The sequence below is a fragment of the Penicillium malachiteum genome (genome assembly GCF_028827825.1).
Source record: "Penicillium malachiteum strain IBT 17515 chromosome Unknown utg000004l:1.0-4883003.0:1.0-4884900.0, whole genome shotgun sequence".
NCBI classification, from domain to species: Eukaryota; Fungi; Ascomycota; class Eurotiomycetes; order Eurotiales; family Aspergillaceae; genus Penicillium; species Penicillium malachiteum.
The window spans coordinates 2,596,933-2,618,004 of record NW_026643097.1 but is presented as its reverse complement, the minus strand read 5'-3'; the positions used below and the strand labels follow the sequence as shown (position 1 = coordinate 2,618,004).

At 44.5% G+C, this 21,072-nt stretch overlaps 11 protein-coding genes across 11 annotated transcripts; 7 read left to right on the top strand and 4 right to left on the bottom strand.

Annotated features, from left to right (window-relative positions):
• Nucleotides 1-281: 281 nt before the first annotated feature.
• N7483_009088 (uncharacterized protein) lies at nt 282-557 on the bottom strand (the record flags this gene model as incomplete). Its single annotated transcript, XM_057092515.1, has 1 exon — nt 282-557. One exon carries the CDS (start codon nt 555-557, stop codon nt 282-284), a length of 276 nt encoding a protein of 91 aa, XP_056943689.1.
• A 3,305-nt stretch (nt 558-3,862) lies between these two features.
• On the top strand, nt 3,863-4,162 carry N7483_009087 (uncharacterized protein; the record flags this gene model as incomplete). Its single annotated transcript, XM_057092514.1, has 1 exon — nt 3,863-4,162. The coding sequence occupies one exon, from the start codon at nt 3,863-3,865 to the stop codon at nt 4,160-4,162; it is 300 nt and encodes a 99-aa protein (XP_056943688.1).
• A 1,290-nt stretch (nt 4,163-5,452) lies between these two features.
• On the top strand, nt 5,453-6,079 carry N7483_009086 (uncharacterized protein; the record flags this gene model as incomplete). The annotated part of the gene is made up of 2 exons (XM_057092513.1): nt 5,453-5,526; nt 5,611-6,079. 2 exons carry the CDS (start codon nt 5,453-5,455, stop codon nt 6,077-6,079), a joined length of 543 nt encoding a protein of 180 aa, XP_056943687.1.
• A 71-nt stretch (nt 6,080-6,150) lies between these two features.
• On the top strand, nt 6,151-6,474 carry N7483_009085 (NAD(P)-binding protein; the record flags this gene model as incomplete). Its single annotated transcript, XM_057092512.1, has 1 exon — nt 6,151-6,474. The coding sequence occupies one exon, from the start codon at nt 6,151-6,153 to the stop codon at nt 6,472-6,474; it is 324 nt and encodes a 107-aa protein (XP_056943686.1).
• Nucleotides 6,475-6,704: 230 nt separating this feature from the next.
• N7483_009084 (ubiquitin-specific protease UBP14) lies at nt 6,705-9,360 on the bottom strand (the record flags this gene model as incomplete). Its single annotated transcript, XM_057092511.1, has 6 exons — nt 6,705-6,882; nt 6,951-8,622; nt 8,678-8,951; nt 9,001-9,141; nt 9,212-9,279; nt 9,333-9,360. The coding sequence occupies 6 exons, from the start codon at nt 9,358-9,360 to the stop codon at nt 6,705-6,707; spliced, it is 2,361 nt and encodes a 786-aa protein (XP_056943685.1).
• A 396-nt stretch (nt 9,361-9,756) lies between these two features.
• On the top strand, nt 9,757-11,923 carry N7483_009083 (replication factor A subunit protein RFA1; the record flags this gene model as incomplete). The annotated part of the gene is made up of 6 exons (XM_057092510.1): nt 9,757-9,800; nt 9,844-10,049; nt 10,103-10,193; nt 10,260-10,800; nt 10,863-11,761; nt 11,830-11,923. 6 exons carry the CDS (start codon nt 9,757-9,759, stop codon nt 11,921-11,923), a joined length of 1,875 nt encoding a protein of 624 aa, XP_056943684.1.
• A 696-nt stretch (nt 11,924-12,619) lies between these two features.
• On the top strand, nt 12,620-14,177 carry dbp3 (RNA-dependent ATPase DBP3; the record flags this gene model as incomplete). The annotated part of the gene is made up of 3 exons (XM_057092509.1): nt 12,620-13,471; nt 13,506-13,957; nt 14,021-14,177. 3 exons carry the CDS (start codon nt 12,620-12,622, stop codon nt 14,175-14,177), a joined length of 1,461 nt encoding a protein of 486 aa, XP_056943683.1.
• Nucleotides 14,178-14,206: 29 nt separating this feature from the next.
• On the bottom strand, nt 14,207-15,977 carry N7483_009081 (oligosaccharide translocation protein RFT1; the record flags this gene model as incomplete). The annotated part of the gene is made up of 3 exons (XM_057092508.1): nt 14,207-14,297; nt 14,363-15,205; nt 15,268-15,977. 3 exons carry the CDS (start codon nt 15,975-15,977, stop codon nt 14,207-14,209), a joined length of 1,644 nt encoding a protein of 547 aa, XP_056943682.1.
• Nucleotides 15,978-16,722: 745 nt separating this feature from the next.
• On the bottom strand, nt 16,723-17,929 carry N7483_009080 (OST3/OST6 family protein; the record flags this gene model as incomplete). The annotated part of the gene is made up of 4 exons (XM_057092507.1): nt 16,723-16,904; nt 16,978-17,333; nt 17,417-17,514; nt 17,585-17,929. 4 exons carry the CDS (start codon nt 17,927-17,929, stop codon nt 16,723-16,725), a joined length of 981 nt encoding a protein of 326 aa, XP_056943681.1.
• A 236-nt stretch (nt 17,930-18,165) lies between these two features.
• N7483_009079 (uncharacterized protein) lies at nt 18,166-19,447 on the top strand (the record flags this gene model as incomplete). Its single annotated transcript, XM_057092506.1, has 2 exons — nt 18,166-18,198; nt 18,266-19,447. The coding sequence occupies 2 exons, from the start codon at nt 18,166-18,168 to the stop codon at nt 19,445-19,447; spliced, it is 1,215 nt and encodes a 404-aa protein (XP_056943680.1).
• A 397-nt stretch (nt 19,448-19,844) lies between these two features.
• Nucleotides 19,845-20,997, top strand: N7483_009078 (RlmE family RNA methyltransferase; the record flags this gene model as incomplete). The annotated part of the gene is made up of 5 exons (XM_057092505.1): nt 19,845-20,024; nt 20,105-20,155; nt 20,220-20,246; nt 20,324-20,746; nt 20,812-20,997. 5 exons carry the CDS (start codon nt 19,845-19,847, stop codon nt 20,995-20,997), a joined length of 867 nt encoding a protein of 288 aa, XP_056943679.1.
• Nucleotides 20,998-21,072: the final 75 nt, after the last annotated feature.

Sequence of the window (21,072 nt, the reverse complement as noted above, 5' to 3'; positions counted from 1 at the left end):
TGGATGCTAGGGCCTTAACTAATTCAATCCACTCTTAGCTTAATCCACTTCATCTACTCTGTTGCTATCTAATTCTTTCTTCTATTTTGTCCATTCTATCTGTTCCATCCTACTATCCTGTCTGTCTTCCTGTTCTATCCCGTTTGTCTTCCAAAGCACATAAACTAAGATAGGCTTTTGTGTACAAAATGTAGTCTAATGAAGTCTATAGAAAGGCTAGCCACCTCCCACTGAAAGCCATACTAATAGGCTTTTATGCATAAAACTTACCTCTGTAGTATCTAAATGCTATTATCGCCACTATCGCTATTGCCATCACCACTACTATCACCGTCACTATTATCATTGTTATTATCATTATCATCGCCATTACTATCGCCATCGCCATTGCCATCACCATTGCCATTACCATCACCATCACCATCGCCATCACCATCGCCATCACCATCGCCATCACCATCGCCATCGCTATTACTACCATCATTACTACCATACTTATACTTACCCTTAATCTCATACTGAAACCCAGACCAGTAAACATCCTCTTTGATAAACATAGAGGTAACATCTAGGCCAAGCTAGGTCCACTAAAAGAAGGAGTTAGCCCCAAATACAGCATATTCAGCTGCAGCTAGCTTTTCAAAGCCAGCAATATATAGCTACTGAGCGTGTTTCTGCCATATCTATATTAAATCCCAAGCAGCCGTATCATTATCTCTAAACAACACGTCAAGCTCTTCTCGCACATCCACCTTATCCCAGCGTATCTGCCCAACTAGTATATCTGAAATTACACCTAGACGCCTAAGGTATATAGTTACTAGGAAAATATAATCTATACGCCCTATAAAAGTGCTATTAGGCAACCCTGAAGGGGTCTTGGTGCCAGAGTAAAAATAATGGTGATAGTGAGATAGATTATCCCATGTTCCTGATTCAGCAATATCTAGTATCTAGTGGTCTTTACTAATACTTATAAACCAAAGTAGGATATTAAGACGATGTAAGGTAGCAGGACCAGTAGAACCATATGGCAGGCTAGGTAGACTAAGGTGTACATCTCCAACAGTATACTTCTGCTTAGACCAGGTATAGCTAAAGTGGTCCTTATTATCTTTAGTCCATATCATAGGCTTAATCTGCTATATATAGCTATCCTCAGTATACCCTTAGAGATATAGGCGGTTGTACCATTCTCTAATATCCCGATATATACCTAGAAGTATCTCTATATAATTATTATCATCCTCTATAGATAGTATAAGACTATCCTACAAAGCATTCTCCCTATACCTAGTATATACAAAATCAGCAATATTCATATTAATATAACAAAAAAATTTTGATTCCCTAGGATAAGTACTCTTGGTATAGTAAGGAAAGGAGATTAATCGCTAAGGATGGTCTGGCTGGAAGAACATATAGAATAGAAACCAGAATATTGGCTTTAAGATATTAGGTAAATAAGGATAATAAAAAAGGATAATAAGTGTAAGGATTAGGTAGGAAGTATAGCAGATTAAAGATCAGAAATAATAAATTCTAATACATTTAATAAGCACATACATATCTTAATAAATAATATTGAATTTTAAACCCAACAAGACCCAACAAGACCCAACAGGACCCAACAGGACCCAACAGGACCCAACAGGACCCAAGAAAACCTTAGAAAACCTAAGAATTACCCAAGAATTACCCACAAAAACCCAAGGATTACCCAATCCCACCCCAATTCCATCCAAAATCTTCCAAAAAATTTTACCTAGGCTTCTTTAGTTTAGTCCTCTATTTTATATAGACTATCTTCTCTAATTTAATAAAAGATTATATTAAAATATAGAACTTAAGCTTTAATTTGATGTTAAGAAACACTAAATTAGCTTAAAAATAAAAAAGTAGTACTTTTCAGGGCATGCACCTAAAAGATCTACTACCTCCACAACATGTGAATATATATTTCTATAAGCTACTTATAACATTTTTGTAATATTTTTTCCTACTATATACAAATACTATATTTAAATGAGAAGTCTATTATTATTACTAGTAATTAATATAAAACCTTACTTTTTAATATCTATCTCTAAGATAGATATTTAAAATTCCCTATAGCTACATGTAAAGATATAAAGATTCTAATAGACAAACCAAAACAAATGCCAAACACAGGTAAAAACAGTATTTTAAATTGATGACTGAGCAGACTTATGTACGCCAAGACCTCTTTTTTATGCAAAATTGGGTTTTCCTGGGTACCCATTGGGTACCCAGCTTGGGTCTTGGGTTGGGTTGGGTTTTTAGGTGCTGGACCCAAATTGGGTTTTGGAGAAGTCTACCTTAGATCATTAGTAGGGACAGACCTAGTATATATCACTAGCTTATAGAAGTACCATTCATAATCTTATATATACTTTCATACCACATTATTTACCCATTTTCCGGATAATTACTAATAGGGTTGATATTCTTTAGTAGCGCTTTCTTAGTCGCTTTGATAGCGTATCATTCTTCATAGGAATAATCAAAACTACTTCCCGATAGAGGGGTTATAGTTAGAGGACCTGGTGCTGGTTCTATCATAGTAAGGGCCGGTCGGTTCCGTTCTGCTATAATAGTGTTGGCTATTCTGATAATAATATCATGGGTTTGTTCTAACCCTTGGTCTGTCTCCTACGTGTTTGTATATATCTTAGCTAGGTCTTAAGGAAATACCACTAACACTTAGTAAGTACCTTTATCTATAGGCTAATAGATAATCTCTTCTCTTATCGGATAATAGGTAATATTCTTCTCCACAAGTGGTCGTTCATAATAATACTCTATCATAGTCTATAGATAGTATTGTTTTTCTCTTTGGTATAATAGGGTTTAATTAAGTTCTTTTTAATATTCTAAAAGAATCAGAGGTTCTTACACCCTTTTCACGCCCAGCATCTCGTTCTTTTACTTCCATCTCATTTTGCGGTATAGATCGGGGATCGTGGATCATAGATCTTACCCTTAGAGATAGAAGGATACACCTCAATTCGGTATAAACAAGGGGTAATTATGCATTAGCATCGGTGTTCGGTCTCTTCCGTGTCCAGGTTTGTCCGAACAAAGGGAATGGTCCCCGGAGGTCCCTGATTCTCAGGGTTTTCCTCCATCCGCCCTTTTTCGGGGTTGTTATGACTTCACACTTCCTAGAACACAAAGACGTCGTCTAACGCATCAAGAATGACACTTTCTGTCTCGTATACACGCATCCAGTACCGATCGTTCGAATACGATCGTTTAAGGGAGTGTACGGATCTGTCTCCGACATATCCTCCCCGAACAGCCGTAGAAGGCATGTTCAGTTAGGACATGCTACCATATGAGATCTTGGGAGGTAAAAGTGCATGTTTGATTAAGTAAAGAATAACAGTAGTTTATATACAATCAAACATAATGACATCAGGTGATGTGCGATCATAACAGTAACATGATGTAAGCAAGGAAAGATACATGGTAATCTTGGGGCGAATATCACACCCTAGAGCTTAATATAACCAGTATCTAAGCTTAGTAAGATAATAAATAGGAATAGGGTAATAACAAAGCCTATTAGAGATAAGATTACCCAATATCTTAATAGTAGTAAGTCTAAAAGTCTTTACTACTAGTATTTTATACTAATCAAATTCTAGACCTAGTAGAAATTAAGCCTCTCTAGTTCTAGTGTGATAATCAATCCTGTTTCCCTATAATTATACTCCTTACCTAGGATATTCTATCAATTCCTACAAGTGATGCTGGTGTCAAACGGCTTTTTAACACTATATGTGATATCTACCACTACCAATATGGGCGTTTAAAGTCTGAAACCATTGAAGAGATTATGCTATTTCTCTACATATTAAGATTTGATCTTAAGGATACAGAGATAAAGCAGCTTAAGAAGTATTTTACTTTGGATGAGATTGAGACCTTGAAGGAGCAGAGTTATGAGAATTTAGAAGGGACTGAGATTGATTTAATTAGTAAGAATGAGAAGGAGGAAGAAGAGGAGGTTACTAAGATAGCTACTTCTAACGAACTGATCGATCTTGGTGCTAAGAGCGAGGATACTGGGGATATTCAGCTACCAGAGAATACGACTCAGCTACGGACGTCTGGGAGGAAGCGTAAACATAGATAAGATAATGACTTTGAGGAATATTAGAATAGATTCAATTCAAATCATTTACTGTGATAACGCTTCGGAGAATCTACCTGTATTAGCTATTCTACATGTAAGTAGAATACCGAAAATTACAGACCAATTTGCATTAATTATGCAGTCACGAGATTTTTCTCAGTTTGTCCTGTTTACACTAATATGGGGCCCCATGGGTCCCCATGGGCTGTGCCGAAGTCTACTTAGGATCTTTGTTTTGAGCACGTTAGTAGTCATATCGCCTAGAGAAGCATGTTCGAATCACATCACGTCGATTGATAAAGGTTGGTGGCCAATTCGTACTAACTGTGGGTGGGGTGAGGGGGAGGGTTGGCTACCGTGTGCAGCTAGTAGAATATTGGCCATATCTCGTACAGTAGATGGCCTAAGAGCTGCACCACATGTATCTATAGAGATAATCCACTCAGTAAGCAAATCCTCTTGTAATTGGGTTAATTTATGGCCATTTGGGCGCGTATCAACACGTGAGGTTCAGCTATGGGCGCGCGTGTGCAGTGTTGACTTTGGTATGTCATATAGCTTTGCAGCCGCACGAATAGAGGGTATACGACCATTCTGAATGTCGTCAAGGGCTAGTAAAACCTTGGCCTCTTGGCTGGCTTTTTTTGGCCGAACTACTGCGCTTTGGAGGCATGATAGGTGATTAGAGAAGGTAGGATGAAAAAGAGATGCGACTTTTGGTTGGGTGTCCCACTCGACCGGGAATTACGTTAGTCAATATTCTGGTGTTATTAACTTTAATAGGCTAAGCTTTATGCAGATTGCTCATATCCGAATGTTCAAATGTTTGAAATTATCACCTATGAGTATCATAATATCATATTACTTAATTATGCAGCTGGCTCACACTGAATCAGAGATGACTCTATTACGTTATATTGATAATTTTATATCCCTTTTAGTCTGGAATTTCTATGTACATGTGATTTCTGCAGCTTGCTCACAATATCCACTACCTTAAGTAGTATGATCTTAGTGTCCAGTAGTATCTCAGATATTCACGCACTTGAGTACTCCAGTGCTGACATATTTATGTGTACATACATATTGTTTAATATATAAACCCCTAGAAAGACCTCTCAAGCCCAACCTTGGACCTTCGGAAGTGTACAATCATTTCATCAATCTCTTTTCGATGTTCGCTCTTTTTGCCTTTTTCAATCAACATTCATCATCAGAAACACCGTGACAAGATATTAGTCTTCAGATATTATATTGATTATTCAAATTTTCAATATCATAATTGGAAAAATGAATTTTCATCCCGACACTCTTCCCAATCTCCATGACAAAGTATTCATAGTCACAGGTGGGAATTCTGGCATGTAAGTCTCAAGTGCTCTCTCCTTCAAGTTCCCCCCTACAAAGTTACGAATCAACTCATATTATCATATGTATTAAATCCAAAGTGGCTACTATACCGCAGCTCATTTAGCAAAACACGGTGCCAACGTTTACATCGGTTCCAGATCTACAGAGAAAGGAACTGCAGCGATCACCGAAATCAAGAAAATGCACCCCTCAGCTAACGTGCACCTCCTGAAAATGAATCTCATGGATTTGAACAGCGTTCTCTCAGCTGCCGAGCATTTCATCGCCCTTGGAATAGCATTACATGGCCTAGTCAACAACGCAGGTATCATTGTGACCCCCTTTGAAATAACCAAAGATGGCTACGAGGCTCAGTGGCAGACCAACTACCTGGCGCATTGGCTTTTGACAGATTGTCTCCTTCCTATCATGATACAGACCGCCAAAAAGCTTCCTACTGGTAGCGTCCGCATAGTCAACCTCTCTTCATCCGGTCACTTGGGCGCACCAAAAGGCGGTATCAATCTCGATGACCCATCGCTTAGGGAAAGTGGTTCGTGGAAGTGATACGGGCAAAGCAAGCTTGCCAACATTTTACATGCCAATACTTTGAATAAAAAATATGGCCCGGCTCTCACATGGCGCTGAATGAGGGACGAGAGATCTGGGTTACCTCTGTGCATCCAGGTCTCGTTGAAACAAACCTAGCCACAGCAGTAGGCAAGTCTGGACCAGGAATGAGCACTCTTTTCTTGGTTTTGCGCATTCTAGGACTAATGTGGTCTACCGATAAGGGCTCATGGACCAGTTTATTCTGTATAGCAAGTCAAGATATGAAGGCAGAGCAGAGTGGTGCATATCTTGAGATGTTCCGGCGCTTTGGAGAGCCTAGGTGGCAGAGTGGTGCGGCGAAAGACGAGAGACTTGCAGAGAGGTTAGAAAGTGGACTAAGAAGATTATGAGGAAGGAGGGGTGGGTTCGTTAATATCATCAAATGGTATTGAAGCCATGACCTATAACTTTTCCAAGGTTACCTGCATCTACCAATATGATACTACTAGTAGGACAAGCTTCTGCTCCAATACGCCTAACTCCTAAATTTATTTGAGTATGGGTCTTCGAATCTAGGTTCTCTATCATGGTTGTAGGAACATCAAAAAGAGAGCCACGAAGATCTGAATGAGCTTAAGCACTAAGATAGAGAAATTTCAGCCGAACCGCAGGATAAAACCCGAGTGAAGAAGTAAACATAGGCGCTATTCTTCATCGGCTCCAAGTCCTCAAACTTGACCACTTTCTCGTCATTAAACATAACCCAGGATTGATCTGCTTGATCTGGTAATGCCTTGCGGATAACGGCCACATAATGTCTTCAATGGTCAGCAATGAACGAAGGTTCAAAACGAAAAGAGGCGATAAGAAAGGAGAAACTACTTACCCTGCGTGGACTGATGTACCCTTATGGCATACAACAGATCGTAACTGGTACTGGGCTGGTAAAGTGTTGTAACCGGAAGGCCCCTGTTTGATTTGGTTCTCATTGCTGTTTTCTTGAGCTGCATCATCATCGGGGTGACTGAAGACCCAGTCTAAAGCTCGATTGACATCACCGTCAGTTGCAGAGAGGGCCTTCTGAGCACGAGCAGGCTCAATCCCCATCTCTCCTAACTGTGCAATCTTTGCTTGGTCCTGCTCAGTGACCATTGGTTCACTAGCTGATTTCTTCAGAACCAGGGGCTCGTCAATGTCGGGATCCTCCATATGAGCAAAAAGCCAGTTCATGGCAGCTTCCGGGTCAGAATTACCAGTTGCATAAAGAGCCTTTTCACATCTCGTAGCTGGGAAGCCCATGCCCAACAGCTGATCCATGATACCTGAATTAGGCTCGAAGGCTGGTGGTGCATCTTCCACCTCCGGCAGTAGCTCCTCATCTTTATCATGCTCACCTGCTAAATAAGGTCCAAAGTCCACAGGTCCATCACTCACAACCAGGGGGATGTCCAGTTTGGTAGGAACCCAGTTAACCAGCGCAAACCGACGGGCATTAATCGCTAACTCCTGAGGTAACGTCTTGAATAGTGTTCGTTTAGTAAAACCCTCACGACTATTACAACCAGGACAGCTAAGCTCAACAATCTCTGCTCCGGTAAAGATATCGAGACATTCTAATAAAGTGACAGCCTCGAACTGATCCGGGTTTTCTGGAATGCGACGCGCAGGTACCGCAAGCGAGATGTTATCCTGCTCGTCAACCTTGTATCGTACCCTTTTACAGCTTAAGCACTGCAACCGTTGTTCCACTTCAAATCGGAAGTGATGGACAGGGTTGATTTCATTGTCTGGATGTTTCGAAATGCTCACAGATTTGAAAACATGAAGGAGAAATTCGAATGCATCCTGCTGTCTCATCGTTGCAAATTCCTCATGCCCTTGGCCAATCAGATATTTGAACATAGCCGGAGCCAGTCCCTTTTGATGAGCGACATCTGATACATCGCTGGCCGCAGCTCGCAAGCGAGAATCTGGTCGCGAATAACGGCCAGATATTAAGCCATCTGCCAGTTTTCTGAGTTGGGTTTCAAGATCTTGACCGGGTGTCTGACATAACGGTGGCTCTTCAAGGGGACGGTAATACCGATTTTGGAACCCTGCCACAGAAAAGATGCACTGCATGATACTAGACAAGTAACAGCTATTTCCCAGATTGGCCAGTCCCGTAAGTCCAGGTCCAAAGACTGGGGTTAATTCGCGACCGTCTTCAGTGGTCATGGAGAACTCCCACTGGAGGTTATGCTCCACTTGCATTTCCATCAGGCTCTTCTCTGTTTTCTCGCGCCCAGCCAAAAAGATGCCCCAGTGTGCGAGATGATTTGCAAGTTCAGGGTCTATGCGTTCTTCATTGCATGTGTAGCAATAGATATCTGCGGAGCCCTCGGCAGTGATCGATCCCAATTTGACAGCAACAGCATGTGACGAGCTGTCTGCATGGGCAAGAGCGTGGGAGTTCCCTTGTGTACCACCGAACTGGCTTCGGCCACATCCTATGTTGCCGCATTCTAGACAAATCCATAAATTCTCCTTCAAGTCGCAGCTGGAGCATTTGCTTGAATCTATTATACCGGATTAGTCTCTCATCCATATCCCGGACTCTCTGCGAATGAATACCCTTGGATTCTGCGTTTTCAACCTCTTGCTGAGCAAGGCATAGGGTGTGTTCACAAGGGGTAAATTCTTGCTCCCAGGCTTTGACCTCTTCTTTTTTCGAAAACGTCATAGCGGTCATGATTCCGTTGATTACAGCCGGTAGATTCCCACTCGTCTTATCCACATTTTGTTGGTTGCATGAATAGCAGACCACAGATGTCGCAATATCATATCTGTCCTCCTCTGTCTCGGCGGAAATGGCAAGTTTCGAAATCTTCGGCGGGGGCTCGTCTCTCTATGCTTTGTTAGGTGGTAAGCTGAAATGGTATGGCATCGCACCTCACCTGGACTTGCTTTGGGGTTCTGCGAATATTCAATGCTAGTGAATGACCAAATCGGCGGAAATGAAGCAACGCATGATCCCTATCTCCAATACAGCCACCATTGAAGCAATGAAGGCATACATTCAGGCCAGACTCGTCGTCCTGCGAAGATAGCAGTTAGATAATCGCCATCCGGTGAGATGAAAAAGCATATAAGGTCTAAAACTCATACAATGGAATCGAAGCATTGTGTACAGTCCTCTCTGTACACAGATTCAGAACTTCGTGGCGGTTGGAGGTCTGTGGCAGTTAGCCCGTCGTGTCTTATCTCCGTCGGCAGCTTTGGAACCAACCTGAAGCATTTGAATGAGCACAGGCCATTCTTTGAGATTCTGAGAGACCTGATCAATATGGATTAGAGAGATATCAAGAAGATATAGTCACTAGAGATCAAGAGCAGGAATATCAAAGCAATGAAAAGCAGGCAGGTCAAGCAAAGCAGAATAACGCGGAGCAAAGCAAGGCAGGAAGCTCTTGGGACGTGGGGCAACAGATTATCTAATCGCTGAAGGTGGGGGGTTAGTTAACTAGCTAATTGCAGCCTAGTTTTTGGCCTGAGGCCCCAAATCTCTCTCTCCTACCCAAGTCACCTGAGCACTTAACGCGTTCCCACGCGTCGCGGATACCCACACAGGTCTCTTTCTACATGCTTTTTCTACACTACCACTTTTCTGTGATATCTTGCTACACTTTGGTTTTTGTTGAAGAGCAGTAATCATGGCTTCAGACGCTGCATCTCAGGTCAATGTTGGCGCTCTCAGGTAAGCTTTATTTTTTTTTTCTGCTTTATTTTTGTTTTATCAGCCCAGACGACTGTATCTCTGTGTACCAAGGTACGAAAATTTACCTGCGATATAGTGCCATCTTCGACGATTCCAAGGACCAGATCGCAGAACCTATTGTTCAATGTGTTCAGATTAAGCCCCTTCCTCCCCAGCCAGGCAACCAGGAGCGTTATCGAGCCGTCTTCAGCGACATCGCCAACTATGTTCAGACCATGATTGCCTCTCGTATGTGTTTTGGCTTAGGGATAATTCGGCAGTTATGCTGACCAATGCAGCAGAGATCAACAACCTTGTGACTGATGGAACCCTCCGAAAGGGTTGCTTTGTCCGACTCAAGTCATTCCAGGCTAACTCGGTCAAGGGCAAAAAGTAAGTATGGTGTGGGTCGGGGGTCACTCTTCACATTTACCTTCACATTTACTCACTATAGAATAGGATCCTGATTATTTTGGATCTTGAGGTTCTCAAAGATTTGGGCGAGGCGGAGAAAATCGGCGATCCAAAGCCCTTGGAAGTGAAGGGGGAGGAAGAAGAGAAGCCTCAACCAACAACAATTTCCAGTAATGGATTCTATGGCTCCAAGCTTCAAGGAGGTCCACCACAGCAACCTCCTCAGGTTCCATCGATGCGAGGACCTTCTTCATCCGCCCATCCTACCATTTACCCCATTGAGGCTATTTCACCATATTCCAACAAATGGACCATCAAAGCTCGCTGCACCAGCAAGTCCAGTATTAAGACATGGCATAACAAGAATGGCGAAGGTAAATTATTCAGTGTCAATCTGTTGGACGATAGCGGCGAAATTCGTGCAACTGGTTTCCAGGAACAGTGCGACATGCTTTATGATCTCTTCCAGGAAGGCGGCGTCTACTACATCTCCAGCCCCTGCCGTGTTCAGATTGCTAAGAAGCAATTCAGCAACCTCAGTAATGATTATGAGTTGACCTTTGAACGTGACACGACGGTTGAGAAGGTATGGAATCGGGTTTTCTTTCTTGGGTATAGATCAAGGCTGACGATCTTTGACAAACACAGGCAGAGGACCAGAATGATGTGCCACAGATCCGCTTCAACTTCACCAACATCGGAGATCTGCAGTCTGTGGAGAAGGATACTACTACAGATGTTATCGGTGTGCTGAAGGAAGTTGGTGAAACATCTCAAATTGTGTCCAAGGGCACAGGCAAACCTTATGACAAGAGAGAACTCACTCTTGTCGATAATACCGGCTTCTCTGTTCGCCTGACCATCTGGGGTACATCTGCTGTCAACTTCAGTGTCGCTCCAGAATCAGTCATTGCTTTCAAGGGCGTGAAAGTGTCCGATTTCGGCGGAAGAAGCTTGAGTCTGTTGAGTTCTGGCTCAATGGCTGTAGACCCCGATATCAACGAGGCTCACCGACTTAAGGGTTGGTATGATGCGCAGGGCCGAACTGAGGCGTTTACCTCTCACGCCTCCCTCTCCAGTGCCACCAACACCAGCATGAAGACCGACCAATTCAAGACGATTGCACAGGTTCGAGATGAACAACTGGGTATGTCGGAACAGGTAGACTACTTTTCGCTGAAAGGTACTGTGACCTACATCAGACAAGATTCTACCTGGTGCTACCCAGCTTGTAGCTCTGAGGGGTGTAACAAAAAGGTGACTGAGCTGGACCCTGGTCAATGGCGTTGTGAAAAGTGTGACAAGACTCATCCCAGGGCTGAGTATCGCTACACCATGCCTGTCAGTGTGAGCGACCATACCGGTAACCTCTGGCTCACTTGCTTTGATGACACTGGCCGTCTTATTATGGGGAGATCAGCCGACGATATGATGCAACTGCGAGAAGATGACCCCACGGCATTTAGTGAAGTTTTCCAAGATGCCAATTGTCAGACATGGCATTTCCGATGCCGAGCCAAGATCGATAACTTTGGTGAACAGGCACGGTGAGTTAAATCTTCATCTTCATCCTCCAGTGTGTTCCAACCACAATTTGACTGACCATTTGATGCAGAGTACGATACCAGGTGTCCTCCGCCAAGACCATCAACTACTCAGAAGAGGCATCTCGTTTGGCTGAAATCATTAGTTCTTACCACCTCAGTTAGGTGGATAGTCAAAATGTTGCAGAATTGTATTCTTGGGTCCTCCTAAGATGTATTCTGGTTTCCATGATTATGACCATCATTTCTTGTCCTTTCTGTTTTTCTATCCTCATTTATTTCCTACTCCCCTTTCTCTCTCCTTTGGGAGATAGCGACAACATTTGAATCTGCTGTAGAATTAGTTCACCGAAAATCTGCCATTTCTTCAAATTTTCCAGAAGTTTGCTTCATTTGACATTGAATTCGCCGTAGAATTGACAACTATATATTTATATGCCAGTGATCGAACACATCATGATGGCTCTAGGGCTTGATAATTATGTAAGAACAGGAAATACTTCAATTGCGGTCTACTCCGTATGTATAGCAATAATCTTACGCACCGCACCACCTGGGCAGCCCTGCAGAGCCTGGAGGGCTGCCTGGACTGCTTACTAATAATATAAACATCGCCCCCAGCCCGGGCGGGAACCATGGAAAACTTCACCGCCTCTAAGGGCGGTGAATGGCAATATGCAATTTTCTGGTTTTTTTTTTTCTTAAAAAAATCCCTTCTAAAGAGATCTCGATCCACGTCTTGTCCCTCTTGGTCCCCGACTCTGTAGAAGAAAAGGATTCTCATCCTATCAGAGCCATTCATACGCAAAAAAAGTTTCCTTTCAGTTCTCACTTTGATTTGTTGATTCCGACCCTTTCGCAATGGGGAAGCGCAGCCATGCGGAGCCGACAGAGCTCCGGCCGAAGAAGAAGTCTAAGGCTGATAAGCAATCCAAAGACAAGAGCAGCAAGGAGGAAAACGGAAGTTCCGACTCTTCCAAGAAAACATACACTCAAGCCTCTGCGCTCAGTGATCTCCCGCAATCTCAGATTGATCAATTCCTCGAAGAAAAGGTCATCAAGATCACCGACACCTCGGCCGATGCACCTGGTTTCCGTCCCCTCCTTTCGTTTGACTACTTGCCTCCCTGCGACGGTGACCTTTATGCCCCATTGAAGTCCTTCCCGGCTCCGACCTCAATTCAAGCCGTCACTTGGCCCCTTCTCTTCGCCGGCCGCGATGTGATCGGTATCGCAGAAACCGGCAGTGGTAAGACCCTGGCCTTTGGTTTGCCCTGCCTCAAAAAGATTATGGATTCCAAGAAGAGCAAAAAGGATTACCACCCAACTGCGGTGATCATTTCGCCCACTCGAGAACTTGCCTCGCAGATTTATGACCAGCTCGTCAAGTTCGCCGATGTGGCCGAGGCTGGTGTGACCTGTATCTATGGAGGTGTGCCCAAGGATGATCAACGAAAGGCTCTGAAAACAGCCGCGATTGTTGTTGCCACTCCGGGTCGTTTGAAGGATCTCCAGAATGACGGTTCTGTCGATCTCGGAAAGGTGAAGTATCTTGTTCTGGACGAGGCAGACCGTATGTTGGATAAGGGATTTGAGCAAGATATCAAGGATATCGTCGCACCCATGCCAGTCTCCAGAAGACAGACAGTCATGTTCACAGCAACTTGGCCCAAGTCAGTTCGAGACCTGGCTGCTACTTTCATGAGTTCCCCAGTGACCGTCACCATCGGTGGTGACCCTTCCGCAGACCCTTCGGGCCAATACCAGAATCAAGCAGGATGTTGAGGTTATGGATGGTCGGGACAAGGAGAACCGACTTATTCAACTGCTGAGCCGTTCTCAGAAGGGTTCGAACCCTGAGAAGGTCCTGGTATTTTGTTTGTACAAGAAGGAAGCGATGCGAATTGAAAGACTCATCAATATGAAGGGATTTAAGGTCGCTGGAATCCATGGTGATCTGAACCAAACAGAAAGATTCCGCAACCTTGAAGCTTTTAAGAGCGGCGCGGCAACTGTCCTTGTCGCAACCGATGTCGCGGCTCGAGGACTGGATATTCCCGCGGTGATGCTCGTTATCAATGTCACTTTCCCTCTTACTGTTGAGGATTATGTCCATCGTATTGGCCGGACTGGACGAGCTGGTGCCACTGGCCATGCTATTACAATGTTCACAGAGCAGGACAAAGCTCTCTCGGGCGGGTGAGTTCTTCAGCTCTTTTAATCATATCCGTTTGATTACAGACAATACTAACTCTATAGCAGGTTGATCAATGTGCTCAAGGCCGCCAAGCAGGATGTTCCAGAATCTCTGCTGAAGTTTGGAACCACTGTCAAGAAGAAGCAGCACGACGCCTACGGTGCTTTCTTCAAGGATATTGGAACGGATAAAAAAGCGACCAAGATCACATTTGACGATTAATTTGTTTGTACATCATATTCCTTAGACCGCTATTCAGCCTTAGTGCCTTTTTTGCGAGAATGAACCATCTCAATAAGCCGCATCGCCTGTCCTGTGAGATACTCTCTCTCAACATACACACTATGAAATTCGTTAGACATCTCCTGAAAAATCCTATAGGTGTAGTTTGGATGACTTGCATGGACAGTGCATAAGTACCGCTGAATGCGATGACTGTAAGTAGATCCTGATCGGCAGCCGATAATCCCTGTGTGATCATAGTGACGGTTGCCAGAATTCCCAAGACATAACTGACAGGATGAATACTCACATCCGCAACACGAAGACCTCCTTCGTGTTGTGCAAGATATGATCGGATGAACATATAGCTCCACAGAATGCGAACCGCCATATTCACAATATTAGCCAAAACCAACCCATAAGCCCCCATGAACCAAACTTCTAGAAAAAGATAGGCAGCCAAGGCATAGCACACAGAAAAGGCACCCATCCAGATGGCTTGGTGACGAATCTCCTTTGGACTTGCTGCAGATGCCACAAACGCCTCGGTAATGCCATTGAAGGCGAGGAACGGGATATAATAACAATACAATGATAGAAGGTCCCCGACTTGAGGCGAAGCCCACTGACGACTTCCTAAGAGATGGAGTCCTTGTGCCACCACAATGGGGCCAATAGGGAAGACAAGTACTAAGAGCAGTTGGTAAGCGCGAAGCAAATCGGTGAGGTGTTGCTTTGCAAAGCGAACTTGTGTGATATTTCGCTTCCCAGTCTCATCTGGACTGAGGAGTCTCGAAAATAGATTACGACTGCTCTCTTCCAGAGGCTGGAACATGATGCGTGCGATAAGACCGCCATAGTTCGATGCCAGTGAGTAGATTCCTTGATCCTCCAGACTGGCCATAGCAGCAAGCATCATGGAGTCACCTTGCGTGAGGAGGTGCTTTACAACAGACTGGAAAAACAGGCTGGCTGCAAGCGAGCTTAATTTTCTAGAGAACCGACCCAAGAAATATTCAGCTCCAGCTCTGCTGAACGAAAAATTAGTGTTGTTTGTGATATCCAATTTCAGAGAGTTATATGTCATTACCTGTCTTTAATGAGCACGGGAAGAAATGAAAAGCGTCGCTCGCTCGATCGTGGGAGTAAGAGTGCACAGTATCCCACAACAAGTGTAATAGAATAACTCAGATGGCCAAATGCAAAAGGTAAAGCCCCACCAGACTGCTGGCCTGTGCGGAATGTGTACAAGAAAATGGTGCAAGTTGTAAAACTTTTCATGAATGCAGCTGGCATTTCAACCACTGCGCGTTTTTGATACAACATCTGTTGTTGAATGATTGCAAAGAAGGGCTCAATGGTCAGTTCCATGAGTGCCGCCAGCCCGGTGATAATCACGCTGGCGTTGAAGAAAGAGGTTTCCAAGGCCTTTTCGGGGGCAAAGTGCTGATAAAGTATAGTAAACACAGTTGTTGCGGCAATTCCCAGAAGGGGGCTCAAATAAGAGATGTTCACGATCGACTGAGATGCAGTCGATTGTAACTTCGAGGTTTTGGCACCAAGTGGCTGTCGCTGGATAGCCATGCGAATACTCTCCCTTGAGAAGTACAAAATCGAGACTTGATAAAGTTCAAGCTGAGCAGCAATCCCGAGTACCATAGGTGATAAAGCTCGCAAGATCAGCTGGTTTGAGAGGAATGTAAACATTCTAGACGCAACCTGTATTAGGATCAAGAACGTCGTGCCTGTGGCAGATGAGGCCAGCATGTTGCCCACTTGGGCTTCGCTGGGTCCCGCCATATTGCATGGACGGAATGGAATTGATCAACGTGTCCCGAAAAGGTGATTTTTCCTTCGATGCGGGGGGGAGGGCTCAAGATGCCCACGAAGAGCAGAATAAATTAACTCAAAAGATAGGAGCCCCGTTAAGAATATCCAGTTGATTGAGGTAAGAAGGGGAGGCTAGGTAGTACTAGTAAGAGGAACGAAGTACAACATCCACATCCATGGTGCGGCTTTATACCGGTTACATAATCGACAATCACGGCGGAGAGTCCACCTCCAGGGTTGCCAGTGCCGGGCAGTTGAGTAATTGTTTCCAATAAGCCCTTGCCCAGGTGAATCATTGTTATCGGGGCCAAGAACATTATTGTTACTAGTAGGTAGAAGCCGTGATAGGCGTTGGAATTTTAGTAATTGATGAATCGTTTCAACTTCATGTCGAAGTTTTTCTACCGAGATGTCAGGAACTATACAGGCTACATCTTCGGGTTACGATTAAACGCTGGTCATGAACATCCAAATGCATTTAGCAAATATTTTTGCCAAACCGATAGACTGAGATCTTTGCTAGTTGATCTACGAGTGAGTATACAGTGAAATACAATGTGTCGCCGGCGACAATGCATTTAGGAAGAATGGTAAAATTGGGTCCACACGACCAAACATCCCATGCATCAAGTTGATGTTATGATAAATCCAATATCAGCGACTACCCCGAGGGCGGATTGTGTGGGCAGCCACCGAAGAGGTAAGAGAGACAAGTTTAAAATGGAGGCAGGTAAAAGGGATAGCCTCCGTTCTTGAACTTGAACACGCTGAGAAGCATGCTGTAGGTGCCAAAGAGAACACCTCCCCAGATCAACACAGCCAATTGCTGTCCCTTAGCATCTTCCATGCGGGGGACCTTGATGGCAAGAGCAATGGTGGAGAAGGAGAGAACGGCATCTATGTGAAAAAAAAAGTAGTAGTTAGAGCATGAACAAATGTCAAGACAAGACAATTTCAAAGTGCCACTTACAGATAGCAGCCACAATTTGTGTTTCCAAGCCGAACTGATTCTGGAACCCACCAGCGAAGTAGCTGACACCACCTTGGCCATTACCAGCCACATAGGGAACCTTGCGAATGTGGTTGAACATCTGGCCACTTGTAAATAGAAGAATGGCGATCAGGCTGATAGCTGCCCAGATGTTGCGGTTCTGAATAATTGGCAAGAGGTAAGGATAAATCACTGTAAACAAGGTAATAGTACCCAGTAGGATGGTGATTCCGGAGACGATGCGCATGTAGTTTACTGGTCGGACCAAGGGAGGCTTGGGGCCATCGGGGAGGTGTCGGTTGATCCACGAGTAGAGCTGATCGGCGTTGATTGGACTGGAAGGATGAAATCAGTGTAAGGGAATGTTTCATACGGGCCTAGATCTGAGGGCTTGTCAGATTATCCTGCCTTGACTTACCCTGTAAAATCGAATCGAGCTGGATCCGCTTCAAGCTTCGCAAAAGGTCCGACAGTGGGAGGAAACAGGAGGAGAACTGGAGCGGTTTGAAGCATGTACTATTTGAGGTGTAAGTCGAAAATGTCAGGATATTGATGATAACTTGATTTCTCCAAATTGGGCTTGAACCTTTTGGAAAACAGCTTTGCCTTGGTCAAAGTCAACTGTACCAAAGACCACCTTCAACCCATCGGGCTTGGAGCCTTTGTTCCAGCTGCGAGAGATCAGGTCCCATTCAGTCTCAAATTCTCGACACATCAAGCAGCCATAGCGGGCATCCAAAGCTGTAAGGATAACTGCTGCATAGTAGTCACGAGGGGCTGCTGTAAGCTCCTCAAAAGCGGCACTATCCAGGTCAATAGGACTGGAGCGAGAGATGGCCTGGTATTTTTGGAACCTGTCTGCGGATGGCTTGGCAGCAATCACACCAGACAGAAGAGAGAACAATAGAAAAAGGGTGTTCCAGGGCTTCATTTTGGCATTGAGGCTGAAAGATGGAGCTTTACAAGCATTGAAAGAAGTGCAAGTGTAGACTCCGTCTTCCACGTTGGAGTTGAAAGGTGGCCCCATTACGTAAGGGGTCCCCGCTCACCTGGGCACACGACGCGTCGATAGTGGGTCATTACATCGCGGCTTCAAGCGCAGAGAGCTTTCTAGCAGCTTATCATTTATTCTGGATTTACGCAGCAATTCATTCAGAAGAAGCAAAAATGGCAGCAACTACAGACTTGTCTATTTTGGACGTACGTGTATTACTGTTGGTATTTTTACTGCTTGTGCTTGTTAATACTGACCTGTCCGAATGTTTAGTGTGAGATGTCCATTAAGACAGTACGCCTCGAAAAAGAATATGAGAAGGCACTTTCGGATTCTACGCATCTCCTAGATATGGAGAAAGATCGTTTCAGACGTATGGAAAACCTTCTGCTTCAGTTTGAGAGCGACAATCTACGCTCCCAGTTAGACCAAGCCAATCAGCAGCTACGCGGGTCTGCACACGCGACGGAGATTGATAAGCTACTGGCACAGATTGCACAACTACAGAGCGATCTTGTAAGACACACGCGAGTGAATCAACAATACGCACAAGAAATGCGGCAGCAGAAAACAGAGTTTGAAAGTCAACGGACAGTCTTTGAAACCAAGATCGAAACACTTCGAAAGCAGCTCCAGTCTGTAAAGGACAAACTTCAAGAAGCTCAACACAATTTGCAACAGAAGCGAAGCACCACTAAGAATCACGATGGTGCTAGTACTGAGCCCCAGTCTCGAACAATTCCTTTACAACGCCCTGGGCTCAGCTCAGATCATCATAGTGGGCTAACAATCGCAACACCTGGAGCTATTAAAGTGCAAGAAAAGATCAAAAGACAGTCAGCATTGCCCGGCGATAAATCAGCATTTTCTATAACACCGTTTTTGAACCGCACTGGTGGTTCGCTAGATTCTCTAGATAGCCCGGAGCTGTCAGATCTAGATGAGAAAGAAGTCAACCAGGCGATGGCAGATAGTGGTTCACCACTTCAGCCTAAAATCTCCTCTCACCTTGTTGCTCTTAGCTCATCGCCTACGGATCAACCGCGTGTGGCATGGGGACCTGGGCCTGTTAAAGGAAAAAAGGCAAAACCTAAGCCGCGAGAAGGAAATTCCGCCTCAACAGAGGTCGCAGATAAGCCAAAGAAAGTCATAAAAAAGTCTACTGGGAAGGTACCTCTCAAGGATGCAGATGAGCTGCAAATTCAAGCGCCAGAGCAAGAGCAAGCAAAGCCCAAGAAGCGTAAGCTTGGAGCCCAAAGGGATCACGCTCTCTTCGAAGATGATGAAGAAGATTTTTTGGAGAGCAGAAAACCAGCTCGCAAAGTTGGGCTTGGAGCCGGACGCTCCTCTGGGCTCCCAACTGCTCCGATACTTAGTACATCGGCTGGTGACAGGAATCCTAGAACACTAGGATTTGGTGGATTCTCACCTCTGAAGCGAGATCGTAAGCGATGATGGCCCGAAATTGATTATCAGTCTTGCCTATTTAGTGCAATCTACATGGCTTTGCGCGTGCTGTGTAATGTGGTGGGAATGTCCATGGATCCATTGATAATGTAATTTGTAAGAATCTAACTTCCATTCAAACGTTTTCCGTCGTAGAACTCCGGGTTTATACCGGTACAACATTTGAATAATTCCAGTATTAAATTAGACCTCGGGAGCAAACTAAGTATGGATGTGGATGTGTACCTGGATCGGACCCTGCAGGCGGATACACTCTTTGCATATGCGGAGAGCTTTCTGCCGGCAGAACTTAAATCTCCACTGGTTCCGAATGTCAAGATTCCAACGACCCTGAAACCTGGGGTTCAATTATTCAACAATAATCTTGACACATCGACCAGACATCATGATTTTCATAGTGTCCCCGTTGTGGCGGCCTTTGAGAATCTTTGAGAGTACAAACTTGCTCGGCCAAATCCGATTATCATCGTCGAAGCGCTGGCAAGCTCGTCAGCTTAAGGACCAGTTCACTCGAGAAGCCGCCGTTCAAGGTCTAAAAAGCCGTGCAGCCTTCAAGCTCCTACAGGTACCGTGAAGATCAATTTATTGAGTGGATATTGGATGTCCAATTAGATTAAGCTCTAATATTAATATTTCACATTGTAGATTGACGAGAAATACCGGATATTCAAACGAGGGCAAACTGTCGTGGATCTGGTAGGACCTATCCTTTGTACGAAACGATTCAAGTTCATTGAACGCTAATACACATTCATAATAGGGGTATGCACCTGGATCATGGTCACAAGTGAGTGAAAGAAGAAGCAAAATTTGAGAATGGCAACATTCCAGCCCATTCTCGACGATCCACGCTAAATACTGCAGGTGGCTGTCAACCGCACCCAACCGGACGGACGAGTTCTAGGCGTCGATATCATTCCAGCTCAACCTCCGAAAGGCGTATCCACCATCCAAGGGAACTTTCTCGCGCCCGAGATCCAAGCGTATATTCAAGACTTTCTGCGCAATCCCAACCGAGGTAGACTGCGCGAGGCCAGTCATGATTCCGGCGTCAGTTCATTAGAGCCTGGAGTGGGGTTAGATCAGGCGTTGGCACAGAACAAGATTGCAGAAGAAGTTTCAGAGGAAGAGAAAAGGACCCTTGAAAGAACGGTAGATGTGGTCCTCAGCGATATGTCCGAACCCTGGCTCCAGACATCTGGTTTCTGGAAACGAAGTCTAAGTAATCCTTATAACAGGATGATGAACACTAGCGGCAACAACTTTAGGGACCACGCCGGTAGTATGGTATGATCAATTGATTCATGATGGCTGGAATAAGCCCTTTGTATGTTCCCGCTAACACTCGGAAGGATCTCTGCAACGCTGCTTTACAATTTAGCTCGGATGTCCTGAAGATCGGAGGACACTTTGTTTGCAAATTCTATCAAGGTGCAGAGGACAAAGAGCTAGAAAAAAGCCTGAAGGACTTATTTCAAAAAGTCCATCGACTCAAACCCGAGTCCTCCCGCAGCGTAAGTCGTCCTTTTGTGTGCTAAGCCCCCCCAGGGGCTATATAAGGTTTGCTAAATCCCTCAATCAGGAATCGAAGGAGGCGTTTTTCGTCGGTCTGA